At 24.4% G+C, this 17292-nt stretch overlaps 1 protein-coding gene across 1 annotated transcript; it reads right to left on the bottom strand.

Annotated features, from left to right (window-relative positions):
• Positions 1–4847: 4847 nt before the first annotated feature.
• Positions 4848–15512, bottom strand: LOC128956238 (solute carrier organic anion transporter family member 5A1-like). The gene is made up of 13 exons (XM_054301928.1): positions 15361–15512; positions 8181–8841; positions 7951–8101; positions 7652–7872; positions 7470–7557; positions 7140–7330; positions 6870–7054; positions 6215–6792; positions 5980–6139; positions 5717–5916; positions 5444–5632; positions 5132–5352; positions 4848–5045 (listed from the first exon to the last, which is right to left on the bottom strand). Exons 2-13 carry the CDS (start codon positions 8680–8682, stop codon positions 4930–4932), a joined length of 2802 nt encoding a protein of 933 aa, XP_054157903.1. The 5' UTR covers positions 8683–8841; positions 15361–15512; the 3' UTR covers positions 4848–4929.
• Positions 15513–17292: the final 1780 nt, after the last annotated feature.

The following is a 17292-nucleotide window of genomic DNA, read 5'->3' as shown; positions in this document are numbered from 1 at the left end:
TATATATATATATATATATATATATATATATATATATATATATATATATATATATATATATATAATATATCTGTATAATATAGTATATAATATATACTATATATATATATTCTATGGGTTTCACTACTGAAATTTAATCAATGTATATGTACAGTAAGTTTATTGTACATTAAATAATATTAAATTATTTGTAAAGTTATTAAGGTTTTTAGTATTATGTATAAAAGTATATATATAATAAATTATACTGGTATTAAACGCAATAACAAGAAATAACAAGTATTAAAAATATATATATATTTACTGTATATGTTATGTTTAATAAATACAATGTTATTAATAATAACTTATTATACTGTATAAAAAATCATTTTTACGTAAATAGCATTGAGCTTATTAATCATTATAACATTTATTATAATATTATTATTATATAACATTAAACGATAAAACATTGATATTATATTGGAGATGAAAAACAGTCGCCAAATTAAAAAAATTGTTTAATCATTTAATTTAATTTATTAATAATTATATGCAGTATATATACAATGTATTAGTTTAATCATAAATATGTGTATTTATATTAATAACAAATAGCGTTATCAATATACAGTATATATCATTTTGACTACTCATTTATTGATAATTATATGTCATAAAAAATCTGATAAAATAAAACTATCAACTAATACAGTATATAATAATATGATAATAATATAAATAATAAATTTACTGTACTTATCAATACTGTATAATCAATTTATTAATAATAATTTTGTTTATAGTCTATATTAAATAAAGTGATACAATTTATACTGTATAATATATACAACTTATAAAAAATACAACCTAGTTACACACACACACACACTTAGATTTATACAGTGTATTTTTAGTGTATTTTAATTTAGCTTAATCATTTTCCAGCTAAATGATTTTTTTGACAATTTAATATTGCGCTTATAAAAATAAATAAATATATATTAGAGAAAAAAATCGTAGTTACGCGCGATTATATTTTTTAATTAAATTTAAGCACAGGTGCACACAAATAAAAATTATTTGTTGAGAGAGTGAGTGTTTTTAGGAGAGAGAGAGAGAGAGAGAGAGAGAGAGAGAGAGAGAGAGAGAGAGAGTCTAGTTTGATAGCTAGTTTGGGGCTAATAAAAATATATATACACTTTATATACTGTATATATATATATATATATTGAGTTTAACCAACAACAACAAAATAAAAATGATCATGTTTGTTTAAGTTCATGGTCATCCCTATCACCACCACCACCATCACTGCCCCCTCACTATGTGGTCTTCAAAAAAAATAAATAAAAATCAAACACTGGTTGGTCTCTCCTATTATATGTATGTCTGTGTGTGTCTATGTTTGGCTAACTTTTTTTATAAACAGTTTTTTACTACTACTACTACTAAATTGTTTACTAACTAATTAACTTAGTATCTACTGTAGTATTATAGTGTAGTTATTTTATGGCACACTTTTTTTGTAATAAAGTGAGATTATCTATAGTATAGATTCTATACAGTATATATATATAATAATAATAATAATACTTTATAAATATAAATAGTAATATACTAGTTCACTAAATATATATATATTTAAAAATATAGTAATTTAACAATTTTCAATTAAGTTTCAACAATTTCAATCAAAATCACTATCAAAAAAATAACTTTAAATAATAATTTTAAATATATAATATAATAATTATAATAAAATAATAATTTTATAACAATTTGTTTTTTTATGGGAAAAGCATTTTTTGGGGGTTCATGTGCTGTCACAACATCCCAATTGATTGAACTAAATTGTTGACCACTTTGAACACTTAATACATTATTTTAATTTTAGAAAAAAGTAGTATTAAATAAATCCCACTTATTTTATATATATATATATAAATATATACTGTATAAATACACTTAAAATAAAATTATATTTTAATAAATTCATAAAATACACTTACAATTGAAAATTTGCTAACACGTTATGTTAATGAAATTATATTATAAGAAAATCAATGTTTTTTTTATTAATAATATACTATATATTAAATTTATAAAAACTATAAGCATAACTATATAATAATATTATTATATAATTTATACAGATTTATATAATACACACATAATTTTCAAATGTAAAACTCGACACTTATTATTATTATTATTATTATTATTATTATTATTATTATTATTATTATTATTATTATTAGTTGTTGGGATGTCCTTAACATTGGCTTCAATTCAATGAGAAATTCGGTCACAAAAACTGATTTAAATTATTTATATTTAAAAAAAACTCAATTTCTGAGAAAAAAAACTCAATTTAGCTTTCATTTACATTGGAAAATGGTTTTTCAAAAAAAAACTAAATAAATATAAAAAAGTTTTTATTTAAAAATTTCGTGAATAATTATTAAATCAAGAAAAAACAGCAACTATTTTAAGCTTAGAAATTGGTTGCTCTCTTGAATGATAATATATATATATATATCATATACTGTATATATATATAATTAAAATAAATGATTTAAACACTGATAACATAGTTTTGTGTGTTGAACACAATTCATTGAAATATTATTATTTTATTTTTTGAAAGAAAAAAAGCACTCAAAACAAACTTATACACACATATAAGTTATAGAAAGAAAAAAATTTATAACACATATACACAAAGTTTTTGTTGTTGTTATCTATTTAATTGTTAACTCTATTATAACACTATTATTGCAACAACAAGATTTATACACAAAAAAAAATTAATTATCAACTTTTCATTATTATTATTATATATATATAACTAAAATGTTATCATTATATATATATATATATATACCTTATTTATTATACATTGGTTGGTTGGTTGGTTGACTGGAACAGTGTGTATATACTGGGCACTGTCTGGTGATTATATGATATACAAGAGTAGATTGTATACTAGATTATCACATTGTAATATATATATATATACAAGTGCTATGCAATGTGTGTGTGTAAACTGTGTGTGATGGCAATGGTGCTGAAGGCAAGTGGTCCACCAAAAAAAACAACCATCAAATCCAGTCCTACTATATATATATATGATATATACTTTATATACTGTATATATAACTTATTGATAATCTCAAAGTGAAAAAATATACATAAAATGATTGTCGTGTGAATGGTTTGCACTAACAAAATGTTTAGTAAGTTTAGTAAAATGTACGCAAGTCTGCGAAACTCTCTTTGAAAATATTATATATATATATATATATATATCTTATATAAGTATATCTGACTTTGAAAAGACATCTCTCTCTCTCTCTCTCTCTCTCTCTCTCTCTCTCTCTCTCTCTCTTTTTACTCACTTACTCTCTCACAGGTAAACATAGCTAAATGTAATCACCTTTGGCTTATGGACCTACTCTTTAGCTTAAAAACCCTCTGAGAATACTATACATAGATTTATATAATAGTGAATGCATTTCGATGAGAGAGAGAGAGAGAGAGAGAGAGAGAGAGAGAGAGACAGGTATGCAATGTTTGTAATGTAAGTTATAAGGAGTGCTATTAATTGTTTGCAACCGAAAAGTATATATATATATATAAAAGTTTAATGTCTCGTTTGCACGAATCGATTGGAGAGAAATTGAGAAAAACAACAAAATTAAAAAATAAAACGAAAAACTAAATAACATTTTTGTTGATAGCATTCACTGCCAGTCTCTCTCTCTCTCTCTCTCTYTCTCTCTCTCTCTCTCTCTCTCTCTCTCTCTCTCTCTCTCTCTCTCTCTCTTTACTCACACTTTACTCTCACATTTCAAACTCAAAAATATTTATTTATTTAAATTTTGTTTAAAAACAATTTTAGAGTTCAATTCCCATCCAATAATAATTTTCTTTCGTTACAATTATTAAATTTTTATTTTCCCGAATATTTATTATGAATTATTTTCAAATCCAACCAATAAATTAATAAAATAGTAGACAATTTCAATTTTTTAAACGTCTATTTTTTAATATATATATAATTTTAAATTAATAATTTTTTTTCATAAATATTTTGTTATTTTTCAAAATAATTTATAAATCAATTTTAACAATAATGATAATTTCATTTGATTATTATCAACACAAAAAAATTTTGTTTCAATTTTTAAGTTTTTGTACAATCGATTCTATCTTTTTTTGTTGTTGTTATGCTTAAACAAATATATTTGTTCAAAAAATTATTAAAATTTTGAATTAAAATATAATAATAATAATAATAATAATAAATGATAAAATGTATATTTATATTACAATTAAAAACCGACTAAAAAAGAGCTGTCAAATAATTAAACTTATGATTATAAACTTAAATATATATATATAGAAGTAATTACAATAATTGTAAAATTAAAATATGACAAAAAACACATTCAATATGCTATAATAATAATTTAACTTAAATTGTAAATTAAAACTTATAATATAAATTATTAAAAATTATTTTAAGTTATACATTTATAAGTTATAAACATTGTATTTTGTCTAATGCTTACGTAATATCAATTGATGTATTGTTGTATAAACTAAACTAAATTTTTTTTTAGTACATTTTCAGTTACGATAATAATAATTTCAATTTGAATGTCAATTTCAGTGTTCAATATCACAGTATAAAATAAAAAAAAATCAAATCCTATCTCATTGTGTGTGTATATATATAACTATTGATTTGTTTACAGTATATATATATTACTGTATTTGATTTGAGGGGGAAAAATAAACTGTTCTTAACTTTGTTACCGTAATTATATATACAGTATAGATATTTTGTGTGTATTTTTCCAAAAAAATATATTTGTCTTAATTGAACAAAAATTATTTTTAAAAAAAACTTAAATAAAATCATAATTATTATAATTATAATTAAACTCTTGAGTGTCCATATTTGTTGGTATCGTTTTCGTATAAACAATAGGTATATTCATCGCCATCACGTTTATCCTCCTCTTGTTCATCCATATCGTTAGCGCTGTTATAATCTATTGATATTAAAAAAAAATTAAAACAAAATAATTAATAAATTAAATTTATATTTAAAATAAATAATTTTTTAATAATCCATTACCAGAATCAGGTCCTAATGGCTGTTCTTCGTCTTCGCGAATCTCTGTATTCCAGGCAAACACCGACAGTCTATCTAAGGATATAATGGAAGAAACAATTTCTCCGACCGATAGCTGTTGTGGTTTGTCTAACTCTTTCTTGTGTCGCCAACATATTAGCAACCAATCCATAAAAAATAGGAGTCCGGCGGCAACTTTGAGACCACTGCATACTCCGACATACCTAATGAAAGAGAGAGAGAGATAGAATAAAGTCATTTATAATTACAGGTAAGATATATTTTTTAATTTGTTGGCTCTGAGAGTAGACATACCTGAGCCGAAATTGTTCGATATTGTAGAGCAAACAGAAGCCTCCCTGTTGTCCGCAATGGGCTTTCCATACGATACAAGTCGAGTCGATTACGTTACCAAATATTATCGGCGACGGTATGTAACCAAACAATCGGAAGATAACAAATTGCATTCCCAGTGCCAATGATCGCTCTTCCTCTTCAACGGATCTAATAGTTTATGAGATACCGAAACGAGAAAACATTTTAACAGTAAAAACCAAATATATCAATCAAATTGTTTGTTTTTCATACCTTAACGTAATCATTAGTAATGGCATTTGTGTTATTGAAACGACTAATGTTATAACAAATAATAAAACCATAAATGGTATCATTGCCTGACACAGTTGAGGACAGGGACCAGCCGTGGCCAATGGAATGGCGGTCACCTCCTGGTTGCTTGAATAGGACATGTTCAATGATATGCAAGCACAGTTACTGTAGTTTTGGGTCTATAAAAATTTAGGACAGTATGAATCATCAGATTAGATAACATCCCTTTCCCATGGACTTACACTTCGTGGTCCTTCAGCCGACTTACAACCAGCAAAACAGGGCGAATAGTAACTGATTTTATTTTGTAGATCGCATACCGGCTCTAATTCATTAGGCGAGCACCGGCAGCCCATATTGCATTCGGCGGTCAAATTGACTTGAAATGCATCAAATCGTGAACTAATAATAATAATAGAAAATTAAAAACATTAATAAATCAAATATTTGACTCAAATATAATAACTTTTGAATTACTTGTTAGCGTAAGGAAGTGTAGTACCGGCCATACGGACGTTATCACATCCAAGAAAGTACAGTGCAGTGTATAGACCCATACAGACTAAGTTAAAGAATAAGACAAACTGAATGGCGCCTTTAGGTTTCATTTGAAACCTTTTCAATACATAGCCGCCTAAGAATATTCCCACACACGCTCCGGGAATGGCTATACCACCGGCAAACAGGTTAGCCTCGGATTTGCCTAAACTAAACTGTGTTTCCAAATATTTTGGCAAAAATACTAGAAAACCGCTGACTATGGCCAACTCCATACAGGAGCCCAAACAGGTACACATGTAAACAGGATTGGTTAGCAATCGCCACATACAGGCAGGAATCTCTTTGATTTTGCGGCCATATTCTGGTCTATTATTATTATGATTTGGACTATGCGATCGACTTAACGAATTATTCTTTGCCGATTCAAGAGTCATATGTTTGGTTTTATGAAACTGATGGTCATCCGTATCGATGGCGGGAAGTAATCGAAAATTTTTGTCATTTTTGTTCTTTGGTTTCAGACTTTTTGGAAATGCAAAAAATGGTATCGATATCTGTGTGTTGGATATTAAGAAAAATTTAATTATCGATAAAATAATTATAAATTAAGGGGTGGATGGATGGTAATTACCAAAATGAGTAGTATGCCAAGCATAATAAACCCGGCCCACCATGCACCGATCCATTTGGGATGACCCGGATAAATATCAATTGGCACTGAACCCGAACCGAAAGAATTTTCGTGAACACCGATGAAAAAACCGCCCAAAAGAAAACCGCAAACCAAACCAAATGCCACCATTGAGTACATACAGCCTTTTAATAGTAGAAGTAATAATAATAATAATAATACCGGTAATTATAAATACATTTGTTTAGACAACCAAAATATCGGTAATACCTATATACATGGATGAGCTCTCTTTTTTGACGTGATCGTCAATATAAGTAGTGCCCAATGTAAATATCGGAGTACCGCCGCAGCCAATTAAAATCATGGCCAACATAAATATTATGATATGCGGTGCATTATAAGTGGCGTCCTCAGCACAAGTGGGATCGCCATTGGGTGGAACAGGATTTATAAAATGACTAATTATATTAAAACAAAAATCAATTAAAAACAATTATTGATAATTTAAATATATTAGTTTCATCAATATTAGGGTTTAGTATGTGGGAGGATGGATGGATGTATGTATGTATGTGTGGGGGTGTTAAGCACATATACCTTGCTTTTTGAAGTACTGTTGAACTTAAAACTGGTGTTGGGATACGACATGTATTGTCAGATAATGGACCAGATACGTTAACATTATCTAATTATCAATTTAAAAATTAATAAATTACTTATTGACAGTTATTTATACCAGTAATTAAATTGTGGGCATTTTTTAATAAAAAAATACTAACCCAATGGATTGTGTATATGCATGAAGTGTGGTATGGCAAACACAATTGAACCAATACCAGTGATAAGTATGCCTTTACCAATCCATTGAGGAATGTGTCTATAAGTGCCAAAATAGCTAACAAATATGATTGTCAGCAGATTTCCCAATTCAAATGTACTGACTATAGCACCGGTAACACTACTTGGAAAGTCAAACCGTTTTTCGATAGTAGTTATGACACTATATATAATATAAATGACAATTAAAAATTACTATAAGATATAAGACCACACCATTACAGTAGCGATTAGTACTAACCTATTGAAGTATCCCGAAGACAATGCTTGCTGTAGTGTAACCAAAACGCAACAAAAGAAGACAAAAGCCTGAATTGTGGCAAATCTTTGCAGACATGTTGGACGGAAAAACATAAAACCGCAATCGGCTGACTGTTCATCTGATTGTGTAGCTGTTGAAAAAGACAGACACAAATAATATTAATAATAAAGAAATAAATTAATTCATTTGATATGATATGATATATCTACCAATTTGTTGATCGACGGCAACAGGAGATCCCAATATATTGTTGTCGACATCAGTGCGAATGCGATTGGAGGCCAACAGATGATAAATATTAAGTTCAGAGTAAGTCTTGACAGGAATATTAGTCGATGAATGGTTTAATCGGAAATCATTTGATCGGTTTCTTCGATGGTGAGCATAGAGGCCGGTAGCCGTGTATAAAGACGACGACTCGTTGCGAAGACTATTATTACCGGCACTTTTTGTTCGTTTATGGCCACGAATACGATGGCTTAGAGTACTTGGGTTGGCGGCCGCTGTCGACGACAGTGCCATTGTCATCGATCGGGGATACTCTATGGACATAGAGTTATTATTTGGCATAACGGTGTCGATGGCAGCAACAGTAGCAGTGGTCGGGACTCCGACGGCAGCCGTGGCGGCAGCGGTAGTATTCACATCCACTATATGGCGATCGACGCCATCGACAACACGATTGTCACCGATATTGTGACTGCGATTCATCTTTTTTTTAGTTGAGTAGTTATGAGTAGTTATTTTGTTGAGTATATAATAAATATGTCTTAACTTTTTTGTTTTGTTTTATGACTTCAGTTTTTTTTGATAATATTATAATAGATTAGTAGTTATTATCCTTTTTTCTTCTAATCATTTGATATCCATCTAAACACACAAATGAAATGAAATGAGATTTTTAAAACTTTTTTTTAGTTTTTTTAATACAAAAAGTATTATGTTTTAAAACAATAGGAGAAAAACAAAATCAAAAATAACAATTCATTTTTAAATATTACATTTTCTTTCTCGCTCTCTCTCTCTCTCTCTCTCTCTCTCTTTCGAAATAAAAATTAAAAACTCAATTATAATACTTTTGATTATTATTTTAGATATATTATTAACTTATTATAATAATAATAATAATAACATTTCCGAGTAATGTATATAAAAGAGTCTGAGAGACAAATAAACTCATTTACAGGCTTTTGAACCATTCATGAGATGATAATTCATATCTCTTTTTCTTGAAATTTATTTATTATTATTTTTATAATTAGATACCACAACAACAACAACAACTATACAATAAATTTTTGTGTGTGATATTTATTTTAACACAAGTTGATTGTATTATTATTATTAGTTAGAGAAATGATAAATAAGATAATTATATAATTAACAACAAAACCAAAAAATAAAAATCTGAAGCAAAACAAATAATTTAAGTCAATTTTTGACACATTTTTTTTACATAAATAGTATATAAAAATTTGATTGAAATTATATATAAACTACAATTACCCAGGCAACCAACAATAATTTTAATAAATTTTCAAAAAATATATATATTTAATAAAAAAAATATCAAATTATTAAATGGATCGGAAATTATAAAACATATAAAAATTTAATAACAAAAACACATAACAAAATAAAATATAAAAATACATTAAAACAAATAATACACACAAATAAAGATATTTACGGTACAAAAAAAATCTATAGCAATATAATGTATATAAAAATAATTTATTATAATGATCATATATATAATAATCAATTTAAGCTAAATTAAGAGCAAAAGTATATTTTTAATTTTATTTTTCAATATTATACAGTTATATAGTATAACTAATAAATGTGTATAAATATTATTGCAATAAAATAAAATAATCTTAATGTAGAAAACATATTTACTAAAAATACATTATTAATGCTTATCCCCAAATATATATACTGATATATATATACATGTATATCTATAAATTTATATATATTTATATTATATATATACTAAATGCATAATTTAAAAGTAACTTGTTTTTTAGATTACTGGAACAAACAAAAAATTATTTAATACCATTATTATTATGTTTATTCAATAAAACATTTATTTTAAAAATATTTTATTACAATACCAATTTATTATATTTTATATATTCAAAAAACATTAAAATTAATGCATTATTTTTAAATAATAAAAACCTAATAATATAATATAAATTATATCAATAAATTAATTGTTGTGTGTGTGTGTGTGAATATATAAATTTATATATATATATACAGTAACTTATTACCTGCATAACAAAATAAAACAAATCGATTTTTTTTGTGTTACTAATAATATTGATAAAATAATTATATTAAAACACAAAAAAATTGTTACATAAATTCCAATTGTATGTAATTATAATAATTAATAATAAGTGTTTGGAAAATATAACCAAGACAATATGTAATTTTTTATATATTCAATTTTTAAAATATATATATATATATATATATAATAAATATTTATATGATAATCAATGTATTTTTCATGAACAATCCTAGCAATTAAACCTTGCAATATAACCGGCATTTATTTTATTGGCAAATTTATTTTATTGAATACTATAATACAGTACCACTAAACTAAAGATTTTTTTCTAACACTTAGTTATGATTAAAAAAAATTTACATATAAAATATATTTATTATAAATTTATTAAAATGTCTAGGTTACTTTTTGCTTATGAAATTAGTAAACAACAATAATAATAAAAAAATCGTTGAATTTATTCAATGCAAATAATCTCAAACCCTAATACAACTACACTAATGCTTAAGTATATACACATAAGGTTATATCAAACAGACAACAAATAAAATATCATATCATATACTGTATTATTATTATGCTAATAAAATTATACTTAAATTTTTTATTTTTTTTATTACTACCTAAATATACTTAAATATACCTAAAAAAAACAACAATAAATATACATAAATATAAATCACATATATATACTACATATTCTTCGAGTTCATTAAAACAAATTGCAAACTAACTATAGCTTTAAGGGAGAAAAAGTAAATTTTCTCAAAAAATAAAAAAAATAAAATAATATTTTTATTGAATTTATTTATTTTAAGTTAAGTTCATGTGTCGTATGTCAAATTGTTTTGCCAAAAAAAGTACTGTATTTTGTTGTTGTTGTAATCAATTATCATTTATTTATTTTTTTGGGGTAAATATTTGCATTATTTTTATTTATTTTTTTTAAAAAGCAAAAGTCAAGTTGTTTGCAGTTTGAACTAACACGCGGGTCATTCATATAAAGTACACACAAATGATAAAAAAACAATTTGATTATTAAAATATAAAAATAAATATAATAATAATAAAAGTAAATAGTAAATGAAATGTCATTTAATATAATACACACATAAAACTACACTTTCATCACATCAACTAAATTAATGATTTTATTCAACAAAAAAATGCATTAAATAAATAATAATTTATATGCACTTTATTTATTTATTTATATTTTATTCATTAATGTTAATTCAATATGTTTTATTTTTCATTGACAAAAATAAAGGGCATTTAAAATCTTTTTTAAAAAATTATTGATTAAACAAAAATAGAAAAATTTTATTTAAAATATATTCACAATAAAAATCTTTATAATTTTTATTTTTAAAAATAATAATCTAAAAACGGATATTGATTTTACAAATCATAGCAAAAATAATAAATTGATATATACTATACTAATGATATATAAATATAGTAAATATGATATAATAATATGATATATGGTATCCAATAATTTGTGTGTTGAAAGCAATTTTTCTTTTAAAAAAACTAAAAAAAACTAATAATAATTTACTGCGAGTTTGCAAAAATAAAATTTCCTTCAAAAATATTTTTTAAAAATCCATAGCGACTAATAATAATAAAACGAAAAGGAAATCTGCAATTATTATCCAACAAACAAAAATGCATTACTTTTTTTTAAAAAATTTGAGAGATACTAAAAAATGTTTAACAAAAATATTTTCATACACTTAAATGACACTAAATTTTTTGTATCACATTTTTCTATCTCTCTCTCTCTCTCTCTCTCTCTCTCTCGGATACATAAGTGTATTACACACACACGTAGACACACATATGATAGAGAAAAATAACTAAATTTATATCTCAATAATAATGAATTGGCGACCTCTAAAAAAACTAAAATGTGAGGCCAATAAACCTGAGCTGCTTTTAGATTTTTCACACACACACACACACACACATACATATAAGGGGCACATACCCTCCCCCTCTCTCTCACTATCTATAGAGCTAAGGAAAGGGGTCTAATACCTAACCATCTAAACAGATCAGATGCAGAAACAAACCAACGGGTTTTTTCTTATATGATCTCTCTCTCTCTCTCTCTCTCTTATATAAGGATTGTGATATAATAATAACAACAAAAAAACTCATTGTATTTGTTACCGATTTTTTTGTTGTTTAATGAATTGTTATATACAATAGGATAGATATATAGCCAGAGGACAGGCATGTGTTTCACTTACTAAGAGATTGAGTTCTTGCAACAAAAAAATTAGTATAAAGCGATCACTTTTTGGATAAGCAATTCATGTTTTATATATCAGTCATAAAAAAGCCAAAGCACTTGGCATATAATTTTTTACTGAAAGGTAAAGGTATACACATTAACACACACTCACAGCACAGGTATGGGTGGCTAACCTTAAAACCTACTTTCGATTAGCAGGTAATATGTATATGAAAGTATATATTATAGATATATATAATATAATACATAATTAATTATTCAATACATAATATGTATAGTGAAATCCAATGGCTTTTTTGGGCATAATTTTTGTTTATTTTTTATTTTATGATTCAATTTATTTAATTATATTGACTGCAAGTTATAATAATAACAATAATCATAATAATAAGCAAACATTTAAAATACTATTACTATTACCGGAGAGAAATAAAGAGATAAAAAAAATCTACTTTCAATACTTTCATTTTGATTGACTTAATAATAATAATAGCAATGTATTTATTTATGATAATCACAACACATTAATAATAATAAAAATATATTTTTATATATAATAATTTCACGCTTATTAAACACTGTGTGTATGTGTAGAGTAAGTAGTATTGTATATAACTTATAAAATAAAATATAAGTTATATATTATAATTTATATTATAATCACAACGTAGTTATAATTTTTTTTTTAAATATTAAAACTTATCATATAATTTATATCAATGGCCTGCAAATTATGATAGATTATTATTATTATAATTTTTATCTCATATATACATAGATATATAATATCATGATGATAAAACATACTATACAATAATATATATATATATATATATATTTGAAAAAATTTATATATCATATATCAAAAAATCAAATTAATATATCTATCAAATATAGTATAAAAATTAACCACTTTTTGCCATCTCTGCCAATATAATCATCAATTTGTTAATAAAATTAACACTTTTGTTTCATATGTCAATATATATATATAAATTTATATATGAATTGATATCACATATAAAATAAATACATATATCATAAATAGAAATATATGATATATGAGATCATACTTATAAATCATTTATAAATTAAATTAATATTACTATACATAGCATATATGATCAATAAATAATTACTAATATATACAAAAACAATACAATATATTTATAGTTAATGATAATAATTATAATAATGAAATTTGACTTACATTTGGTATATGTTGTAATATTTATAATAATAATATAATATGATATATAGATTGTTATATATAATAATAATAATAAATTATTAATAATATTAGTGTAAATCAGTGACAATATGTTATATATATATATTCAATATATTGTCAAACAATTTGATAGCAAAAAATTAATCAAAAATATTTATATCATATTATAAAATATAAATAAAAAGATTTTTGATATTTCAATCTATGAAAGTCAATGTATTTAAGGAATTGTGTTAATAAGGAATGGATTTATAAAACAATTAATTATTTGTTAATTTGATAATCAATTTTTGTGATTAATATCTCATTAGAGAGCTATTTATATGGTCTCTCAAATGTAATCATCAATTTAATGCCAATTATTATCACAATAACACAATTGTGTCACAATTAAGACTACCTCTGGTTAACAATATTAAGAACGTAAACAATAGTTATTTTAAAAAATTATTAAAATTAAATTAACAAATAATTAATTAATTTTTAATTTTTTTAATACATAGTATATATCAATAAATAGATTAATTGAGAAAACAATGACTATTATTATGGTTTTGATTTACTTTTTAATTATTTAGTCATTTGATTACTAAAATTTAATTAAGGAATGGATAACAAAACGATTGAATGACAAGTTATTAGCCATAAATTATGACAAAAAATAATAAATTATTTTCAAATTGTTAAATACCTTAATACATCACATTAATGACCTTTTATATAACAATAACACTTTACAATATAATAATACCGTCTTACCAAAAATAATACCGACTTACCAAAAATAATACCGACTTACCAAAAATAATACCGACTTACCAAAAATAATACCGACTTACCAAAAATAATACCGACTTACCAAAAATAATACCGACTTACCAAAAATAATACCGACTTACCAAAAATAATACCGACTTACCAAAAATAATACCGACTTACCAAAAATAATACCGACTTACCAAAACTAATACCGACTTTTATATCGAAATACCATGTTCCCCATAGAAATATTGTTTTAATTACCGTGTTCCCATAATTTTTTTTTCATTATAATTAAGATAATTTTAGGTACAAGGTATAATATAATTAATAATGTAACACGGTACTTATTTAAAAAACTATTTGCTGGGAAGACGGTATTAATTTTAAAAAATATTTTATGGGAAGACGGTACTTATTTAAAAAAACTATTTTTATGGGAATACGGTACTTATTTTTGAAAAAACCTATTTTTATGGGAAGATGATACTAATTTAAAAAAAACTGGGAAGACGGTACTAATTTTAAAAAATATTTTATGGGAAGACGGTACTTATTTAAAAAAACTATTTTTATGGGAATACGGTACTAATTTAAAATACATTTGTATGGGAACACTGATTATTTAAATATTAATATATATTGAATATTGAATATTGATATATATATATATATATGTACTAATAGTATGGTTTTTATTTAGTCTTACGGTATAATGTTATAAATTTATAATCATTATATTTATTGACATTATTGATGTCCATTTTTGTTGTTATTAGTATTTTATATACTTTATATTAAAATAAATTCATTCTTTAAATGCATTACTTATCATATATATCAATTGATAGACAATAGGTGTCATCAACCAAATGGTCGGTCGGTATTGTCCTCAAACCGACTGTTGTTGTTATTGTTGTTATAATGACCTGACTGTCCGTTTTAATGGTCAATCATATTAGTCGGTCGGTGTGTGTGTGCGGTTGACGGACAGACACACCGAAAACCATCTGATTTTTTTAGACCACTATTGAAGACAAAGACATATACAAAGGTTTTTTGTTGTCGTCTTCTCTAATGTTGTGTTGATATACAATACATAAGCAGATGACGACCTTTGCCTTCAATACAACACAAATCAATGTCTACTACAGTACTACACAACTAATAATAATAATAATAAACATACAGTCAGTCAGTATATAAACACAAACAGCTTTTTGCTTTGCTTTGCTGTATAAGCGAGTGAACCACCACTTGAGTCAACACAACAACATACCAGTGCTCACTACAGTATACAGTGTTTTTTAAAACACACTCTCAGTCAGTGTATAAGTATAACTCAATATAACACATACAATATGTATGGACTGTATACTAAAAACTACTAATAAAAATGTATTGACAATACTGTATGAAAAAGAGAGAGAGAGAGAGCCCTCCCATTCATGGCATACGAAAGCCATACGTCAGTATGTATGGGCACTGGTAGTAGTTGTGGTGATCATAGGGTTGTATAGTATTTTTGTTCACTACTGACCTAAAGTACCAGATGGTTGACCCACTCATTATTGTGATCATCCGAAACTGGGTCTGGTCTCTGGTGACACCCGACACAATGGTTTCACCCGATAACTGCCGGTCCATATGTTTAGAAACCAGAAATTGATTTTCAACCCTTTGATTGTTTATTTGATTTTTTTTTTTGTTATCCCTTTCCCTTAAAATTTGATAACAAAAAAAAAATTGTGCTAAACTTCACACATTTTTTTCGATATGAAATTATTTGAGTATAAAATAACATATCAAATGTTATATCAAATTTCATTGACAAATAAATGATGATTACTATTAAAATTTATTATTTTTTTTAAAAAAAAACTTTATAAACAAAATTTATAGATTATATGTTTAAAAAAAACTTAAAATTGTAATAAAAACTATAGTAGAGTATAATATATATATAATAATAATAATGTCTATTAACTAGAAAATAATTACAGTATTGTATAAAAAAAAGTATTAGTGATAAAGTAGTTGTCATTGATGTCAATCAATCATAAAATATTAATAATAAAATAATATAAATCGATATATCGATACAAAAAATATTATGGTTATATTGTAGCAGGGTTATAATAAAAATTATTCTAATATATACCGGCATAAAAGTATCATTATATAGAAAATTTAATAAAGTAGTTATTTTTTGTATATAATTTTTTATCTCACTGTATTACTATTTATTTTTAAAAATTTTTAATATGATAAATGATAAAAAAAATGTTATCTTTACAAACAAAAATCATAAATGGAAAATTTCAATTTAAATTAAAATACCATTTTTTTCGAAATGCTATTTTGCAATATTGCCAAAATGTATATTCAATTTTTTCTATTTAGCCGATTTACAAACAAAAAATAAATAAATATCTAACCAAGGTTGATTTATTAGTTTTTAATAATGGATAATAATATGGGGCGAGAAATACAACATTAATTTATATTACAAAAAAAAACAATACTAATCGTAATAACTAACTGACCTTATAATTGTAAAGTTTTTATGTTTTTAAAAAAAAAAGTTTTTTCTTGAATATTAATTTTTTAAACTATTCGGAAAAAATGTCATTTATTTATCTATAACTTTATTATTATTAAATTTTTTTTAATATGTTATAATATATAAGTTTAGATAACTTTTTTTATTAATTGGCAAACACACGCGTTACGTGCGTAGTGATAGAAAAAAAACAATTA

Source organism: Oppia nitens, unplaced genomic scaffold (genome assembly GCF_028296485.1).
Source record: "Oppia nitens isolate AA-2021 unplaced genomic scaffold, nextdenovo-longstitch-racon4-pilon3 scaffold2_pilon_pilon_pilon, whole genome shotgun sequence".
Classification (NCBI taxonomy): Eukaryota; Metazoa; Arthropoda; class Arachnida; order Sarcoptiformes; family Oppiidae; genus Oppia; species Oppia nitens.
The sequence above is the reverse complement of the archived record's forward strand: the minus strand, read 5'-3'. Positions and strand labels throughout refer to the sequence as shown.

Coding starts and splice junctions, on each gene's coding strand:
- LOC128956238 (XM_054301928.1), bottom strand. CDS start 8,682: ATGAATCGCAGTCACAATATCGGTGACAATCGTGTTGTCGATGGCGTC. Junction 7,331..7,469: donor ACAGTACTTCAAAAAGCAAG/GTATATGTGCTT, acceptor TAATATAATTAG/TCATTTTATAAATCCTGTTC. Junction 6,140..6,214: donor ACACTTCCTTACGCTAACAA/GTAATTCAAAAG, acceptor TATTATTATTAG/TTCACGATTTGATGCATTTC.